The 7,608-nt window shown below is 43.4% G+C and overlaps 1 protein-coding gene across 1 annotated transcript; it reads right to left on the bottom strand.

Moving 5' to 3' along the window:
- Positions 1-327: 327 nt before the first annotated feature.
- Positions 328-4,303, bottom strand: eomesa (eomesodermin homolog a). Its single transcript, XM_041955126.1, has 6 exons — positions 3,497-4,303; positions 2,941-3,095; positions 2,059-2,180; positions 1,649-1,807; positions 1,412-1,473; positions 328-1,307 (listed from the first exon to the last, which is right to left on the bottom strand). Exons 1-6 carry the CDS (start codon positions 4,201-4,203, stop codon positions 554-556), a joined length of 1,959 nt encoding a protein of 652 aa, XP_041811060.1. The 5' UTR covers positions 4,204-4,303; the 3' UTR covers positions 328-553.
- Between the last annotated feature and the right edge of the window lie 3,305 nt (positions 4,304-7,608).

The following is a 7,608-nucleotide window of genomic DNA, read 5'->3' as shown; positions in this document are numbered from 1 at the left end:
ATATATCAGATCCAGTTATTTTGGGTTCTGCCACAGCTATTGTATGCATATAAAATGCATGTATAGATTTTTATTTACAGCTGATAAAAGTAAATCTTAATGTCACATGGCCATCATATATGAATAAAACATTCTGAGAAAGTCATTTGGACAATGCTTTGTGAAAAGCTGTTTTATTATCCATTTAATAACACCTCCATGAAGACAATTTGTACAAGATACATCACATTCTAAAGTGCACGAATACTGTACAACGAAAAAGACTTAAATACGCAGGGAGGGAGAAAAAAAATCACATTTGTAAAAAAAAAAAAAAAGTTGTAAAAATAAATGTTTAAAAAGGGACATGCTTTTTCAAAAACAACAATCACTATGCATGTTTCTGCTCAGGTATGTGAGAGGGGCTGGCCTGGGAAAATAACCTTGTGCAGCTTGCTTGGGGGAACACTAAGCTTTGGCACCTTTAGAGAAAAGAGAAAAAAGACATTAACAAGGAAAGGAGAGCACTCAGTAATAAACAGAAGAATTATATTCAGTTTCAATAAATACAGTCTTAGGGGCTTGTGTAGAATGCATAATAACCCATGCCTTTTGGGTTGTCCTTGTTGTACTCCTCCGTAGTCAAGTCCTCACACTTGATGGTAGGGGAGTTCTCTGTGCTTGAGCCCCCAGGGGACATTCTGCGCCTTTTGCACACCACGGAGTACACGCCAGAATCGGCAGAGTCCACCGATTTCAGTGAGTGGGATGTCTCAATCCAGGTCGAGGCTGGCGGCGCGCTTTCCTCAGGCAGCTTGTCTTTAGTAACCCCCAGCTGGTCCTCCGGGAAAGCTGGGGGGCTTGGGCGAGGGGACCAGGGCAGGCCTGTGGTCATCTTGCGCTGGTAAGAGCTTCTGGTGCCCCAGCCTGCGGCCATTGAGGCGAAGGCCGAGTCTGGGTAGTAGCTGAGGGCGTGGGACGTCTGCAGGGACAGGGGCTTGATGCCGTAGGACAGCAGGCTACTGGTGGAATAGTCATTCTCATAGGACAGATCCAGCTTGTTGGAGCCCGGCTGCTGGACTGGGGGGACAAACCAGCGCTGGGCAGAGGCAGCGGCGCTGGGGTCCTCGCTCTGTGGAGAGAGAAGGCTGTTGGTTTGGGGAACAGCCCGCTCGCTGGCGTAGAAGCGGTTCTGAGGCAGGTTGTTGACAAACTGGTCCTGAAAGAAAGGCTGCATGGCATAGCGGGCCCCGGGCACAATTTGGGTGGAGCGAGGGGAGTCTGTTGGGGAAGGAGTCAACCTGTCGCTCTCCGGAGCTGTGTACATCCTGTGCAACAAATAAAAAAAATAAATCAGTTGCAGGGAAAAAATGCATGCATTAAATTGTGTACGACAAGAAAAACAGATCACTTCAGGCAGGAAGACACGTACGAGTCATAGTTGTCCCGGAAGCCTTTCGCAAAAGGGTTGTGATCTATCTTCAGCTGTGTGATCTGAGAGAAAACAGAAACACAGATCCTGCATCAATAATGTGCATCTTAAGGCAAGCGACGGCACCGGCTGACTGAAGAACAGTAATAAAGAAATTTTAATACATGCCATTCAAATTTGTGTCTAAATAGGTGAATAAACTCTAAATCAAACAAAAGCTTTTGCTGAAATGCTTACATCTGTGTTCTGGTAGGCGGTGACGGCTATAAACTGGTTCTCTGGGAAGGTGAAGGTTTGAGTTCTGGCCTCGTTGCTCATGTCCTCCACTCCGTCTTCTGTCACCTCCACGATGTGCAGCCGCGGTTGGTATTTATGAAGCGACTGCAAAACTATCATCTGCAAAAGGGGAAATGTGTGATGAGTGCAACGCCGTAGATTTCAAAACAGGAAGTGCATTCTTTTTCAAAAAAATAAAATGAGTATTTTTGTTATCAAATATCTTGAAAAAGGTGACAATCAAGCTTGTAAGTTATGAGTTTGAAATAATTATTGGTGCCAAATTATTATAAAATCAGAAACAATGGTGACGACACCAGTAAACATGTGCTCAAATTCACAATTTGCCAAATCGTAAATCAGTATCTGACCTGTGTGTTGTTGTTGTTGGCCCCTTTATTGTTGGTCAGCTTCAGCTTGCCAAAAGAGATTTCTTGCCTCATCCAGTGAGCACCAGTGTTTGGAGATTCAGGATGGACGTACATTTTGTTACCTGAAATAGAAGAAAAATGAAAACAGAAGAATGAGAAAAGAAGAGCGCTTGTGTCTGTGCAAACCATGCTGTCTAAACATGCATTAAAATAATCAGATTCTTCTCTCAGACATTATTTTTCAGTGGCTGATAATGCACCTGATCCTTTTATTTTAATAATCTGAAGAATATGTTGGTAATATTAAAATGGAAACTTAAAACATGAATAATGTTTTAAGAAAAACAAATATTTGATAGAAGATTAGAGAAGGATAAATGAAATTACTGGTATGAAATGTTAAAGTTTTGTTTAAAAAGCATCTAAAAATTGCTTCTTTTTCTACTAATTATTTTATTTTATTAAATCATCTAATGAAGAATTCATCATTTTTGAATGCATTTATTTAAAGGTACAACTATTTAGAGCACCAGTCATTTAAAAGGTGTATTGAACCAGCAATTTTACACACACTGGTTCCCGAGATGACTTGACACTTCAAATTTAAAATTGTAGTCAAATGCCTAAATCATTGCATTAAAAACAGGCAAAATCGCCACATTGGCTAAAATAAAAACTGCCTTTATTTCCAAAACAATATCAATCTTTTAACACCCAGATTTCATTCTCACATCGTCAAGCTGTCATGACTAAATGCAACATTGCTGCATCATTTCTAAACGCTTTCTATTCATTTATTTTCTATTCATTTTTCAGGTATTTAGAAACACGAAACACAAATTTGCCCGAGCTGAAATAAGTGTCATTGGTTCTGAAACTCACCTTGCATATTATTATCTGCTTTTCCACAAGTGACCCACTTTCCTCCCTGAAAGCGCCAGTGATTCGGGTCAGCCAAAACAATTTCCACAAAGACATTGTAATGGGCCGTGAGGTTGAGACCAGTGATGTTGAAACTGAGGAATGGGAACATCCGTCTGGAAAAAGGAAAACAGGAGTAATTAAACAGCTGTGCTCAGAAAGCGGGCCAGACTCGACAAGAAAACTTCGCGTGTTGCATTTGGAAGAACGTTTCAACATTACATCTGAGATACAGGCAAGTGGCATCAGCGTCGTATTCAGCATGTTGCGCTTGTGCATTTACAATTTACCAGAAACGAAAACTTGCAATTTAAAATCCCTAAAAATGCGCAAAAGGAAGATTTGGATCGTGTGCGTAAAATTTAGCTCATGCGTAAAAATGTGTTAAAAGTGAGCGATGTCCTGAAAAACAGTCTAAACGAGCCAACTGGAAACATAAAAACGAAACGATTTTCTGGACATGGCTGCCGCTGGTTTAAACCGGGCCTGCAGACCCTCCGGCCGCGCGTCTGCTTACCTGCCCTGTTTGGTGATGATCATCTCGGTCTGGTGCCGGTGGAATTTCAGCCACAGAGGCCGGTTGCACAGATAGACCTGCGCTCTGGCTCCGGCGGCGGACCCCGGCAGGGACATGGAGCCAATACCCGTCCCCGTCCCGGGATAGGAGGGGTACAAACAGCCCGGACCCTGGCTGAACTGGTACCCTCCGCTGCTAAACTGGCTCCGGCCGGTGCACACGGACGAGGAGGAGAAGCCCGTTGGTGGCAGGACGGATCCGTAATGAAGTGAAGCCGGGTACCTGGAGCTGCTGGACCCGGTGTACACCGACCCCGTCTGTCCATAGGGAAAGAGGGAACAGGGGCTGGCCATGTCGGAACTCGGCTGGGACGACGAGATGAAGTACCTGTCAGAGCCAAGTTCGTCTATGTTGTAACGCCGACCGCTCGTCAACTCGTCCTCACCCAGCACCGGGGAGCCCTTCCTCCCATCGGGCCCGGTTTTAGTGAAAGTGTCCCCCTCTCCCTCACCCAGCATCCCGTTCCCCACCCCGCTCAGATATTTCTTAGGAGCGCTGCTAGACTCTGATTCCGTCCGGTCGACGTCTTGATATTCAAGCTGCGATGATGGCCTCGGGCTGTTGTTGGCACTGTCCGACGAGGAGAGATTGTAAAAGGTCTTGGGTAAATTGATGCTGGCGCTGGGAAGGATGTTCTCTAACTGCATTGTTTAGTTCTTGCAATAAATAAGAAGAGTTTCAGGAGTCCGGGAGAGTGAATCTCAGCCAAGGAGGCGACACGATCACCAGCGCCCTGGTTGCTTCTGTCTCTGCACGCCTCCCTCCCTTACGAATGATGGAAGAAGGTTGAACCTTCTCCTCACCTACGGATTTTCAGATCAGATTATGGGCTGGACATGAGACGCTCAGCGGCTCTTATAAGATGTAGTTCTCCACACGCCCAACTGATTGTAAGCGATAGGGGAGGAGCTTTTGGAGAACCATGCGGGGGCACCAGCCCTCTCTACAGCCAATGGTCGCACTACTCTAATTCAATTAGAAAGCGTCCGGTAATATCAAGAGAAAATTTGTCATGATTGCCGTCAAGTTTATTTTCACTATTACATCCAGGGTATAGACGTAGCCGAAGTGCCAAGCTCTCCGCGCACCACATTCAACATTTTAGATCTTTTTCTAATGCATTTCAAGCGCAAATAATCTGGAGTTACTTGCATAAATATGAGCCAAATATCATTTCGAAAAAGCTAGAAACGACGAGCGGGATTTCTTCACATTTTACCTCAAAGGCTCAACAAGGAAATGGGCCAAATTAGTCGCACCTCGCCGGTCATGCGTTTCCCATGGCGCACGCACAGTCACCTCTCAACTTCCAGCCTCGGCTTCAAGTCATCACGTTCAGCAAAACAGCGAAAACACACATTCACGTGTGTCTTTGTCTGTTTACTTTAAGTCACTCAAACGAGATTTATCCGCGAGGAACAGCGAACGCCAAACCTTCTTCCCCCTGCAAACACTCCCAGCGCGCAGAAATCCCAAATTCACATGTGCGCCCTATTTCCTATGATTGGCCTCCGTCGCCTCTTCCAATTCCTGCTTTTCAGTCTTGCCTCTAATAAAACTATCGACTGCAAAAAAAAAAACGGGCTGAAAAGGTATAAATAAAAGTCACACTATTTTTTTTTTATTCTTTTTTATTTTATTTGTCTTTGCTTGAGAAAAAAAGTCGAGTCAAATCTGTAGACTTTTATTCCAGATAAGCTTTACTTCCCTTCACTCCGGAAACTAAAAAAAGAAAGAAAAGAAAATGTTTTTTTTATTATTCGGAATTTGTGTTTTTTAATATATAATAATGTTAATAATATACAATCTTTAAACATATTTAGTATTAAGAAAAAAATACGAATTACCTCAATAATTTAATTGCCCCTAATAAAAATATGAAACTGCTTAGATGAGTTTGAATGCAGTGTCACACAGCTGCTTGATGGGGACCAGGTTTCAAAGAGCACAAAAAGCGTTTTTCTTTCTTTCTTTTTGCACTTGAAATGACGGGAAGGGTTAGAAAGAGGTCAGCTGCCGCCTTGAAATGGTGCTAAACTCAAGCCAACTGAAATTCATATAACGCACAGGAAGGTACGGGTCTGGCAGTGGGTGCCCAAAAACGGAGAGCAAGGATGCACGGACGCTTGCCAAGTCTGACTGCGCACCGGAGAAGGAACGATGGAAATTTAAAAAATAATAATAAAATAAATAAATAATATAATAAATATAATCACGGTTGTTGCATAATAATACAAACAACTAAATTAGAAAAATAACATATTTACTGAATATAAAGTAATTCAGAATTGCTCATGTCTGAATCACTGCACACACACACACACACACACACACACAGGAGCGAGAGAAGCTCCTGAAACCATAAATAATGCACCTTGTCGCAGACTAAACGCCGCTCACACTGTGCACGAGCCTAACGATAAAGGGATCTGTGACAGCGCTCTCTAGCGACTGATCAGGATAACTGGCAAACTTTCCCCAACGTTGCTTACATTGAAGGAACTTAACACTCTACGAGAGCTGCGGGCAGACCGTTAACTCTCACTTTTTCCACTTGTATCTCACTTTACATCATCTTCAACTGCAGTGAACTTAGCTTGTGTGCCTGTGTTTGCATCTGTGTGTGCTTCTGCCTCTGCGTGTGTGTGAGTGTGTGTGTGTGTGTGTGTGTGTGTGTGTGTGTGTGTGTGTGTAGGGGGCCGGATCGTGCATGTGTGAGTCTTAAAGTAGGCTGGAGGGGGAGCAGGGGGTGAGATGAATTTGGGGAAAATGGGGATACAAATCTGTGAAAAGCTGAGGGAGAGTCTCGGCTGGAGGCAGATTGGCTCGTGTCATAAACGGGACAGTAAAGCTGGCTACTGGGTCATCAGGGGACCAGAGCTACATGCGTACAGCACACGGTCTGTCAATCAAGACCCAGACCCTTCCCAGACTGCTGCACGGAGACGCAAACACCAAACATCTGACAATTGAGATCAAGCTTTTTTTCTTCTTCTTTAAAAAAAAAAAAAAAAAGACTCAGAGCCAGTTCTATTATTTATTTTGACCTGTCTCCCAACAGAGAATCTCACTTATCTGCAGCATAACCAAATCCACCAATCACCAATCACCTCCTTCTTTTTGCTATTTGTACCAAATGCAGAATTCCTCAGGGAAACTTGCAAAATGATGCAGCTTTTGGGCTTTGTGAAACAGGATTTCTCTCAGTCATTAATTCTATTTTAGCAAAATCAGGAGGAACTACCGTTGTGAAGCCCATTTTGGATGAACCTCAAAGGCTCTGAGTGAATGTGGTTAGATGCAAAAGGAGGAATTAACAAGCACAGAAAATATGCACTATGGCCTGATGAACTTGATCCAGTATTAAGCATAATATACATTTTGTTGATCTGTCTGTCTGTTTATGCCCTCTCTGTTTGTCCGTCTCTCTCTCTCTCACACACACACACACACAAAGCAGAGGTTCTGCTCTCTTGACTCAGTGCCGCCACAGGCCGTCATTCTACAGTTGCTGGGTAAATCTAATACATCAAAGGAAGCTGCATTTGTATTAGAACCAAAGTCGAGCATTTCACGCCTGAGCTGTCAACACCTCATTAGTGCAATGCCGTAAAGCATTTCTTATTCAGCAGGCATTTGCATGATCAGCAAATTGCTGATAAATGATGCTAAGGGAAGTATTGTTTTTGAGGGAAAATTAAGGCTTTCGCTCCACCTGCACGGGCCCAGCCTCTGCAATCCTTCACAATCTCATTAAGATTTAAGTCAAGTGGAATTTTCTTTGCATGAATGACTTCATGACTTTCACAACTGATCATTGGGCTTTATGGCGATGTTTCACAGATAATTACAAGCCCATTGAGAGAAAATCTGGGCAAAGCAAGCTTAATGCTGTTGTTTTAACATCCGTGGACCAACAGTAGGTTGGTTTTCCAAAACGACCCCAAAGACTCAGTTGCCGTTTGAAAGCTAGAAAACAAAATAAATGTGATTTACAGGCCACCTATAAATAAACTAATTCCAAATGAGGTGGATGTTTAGGTCCTACTCAT

Source organism: Chelmon rostratus, chromosome 16, assembly GCF_017976325.1.
Source record: "Chelmon rostratus isolate fCheRos1 chromosome 16, fCheRos1.pri, whole genome shotgun sequence".
Taxonomy (NCBI): domain Eukaryota; kingdom Metazoa; phylum Chordata; class Actinopteri; order Chaetodontiformes; family Chaetodontidae; genus Chelmon; species Chelmon rostratus.
Note: the sequence above shows the minus strand (reverse complement) of the source record. Positions and strands in the feature narration are given on the sequence as shown.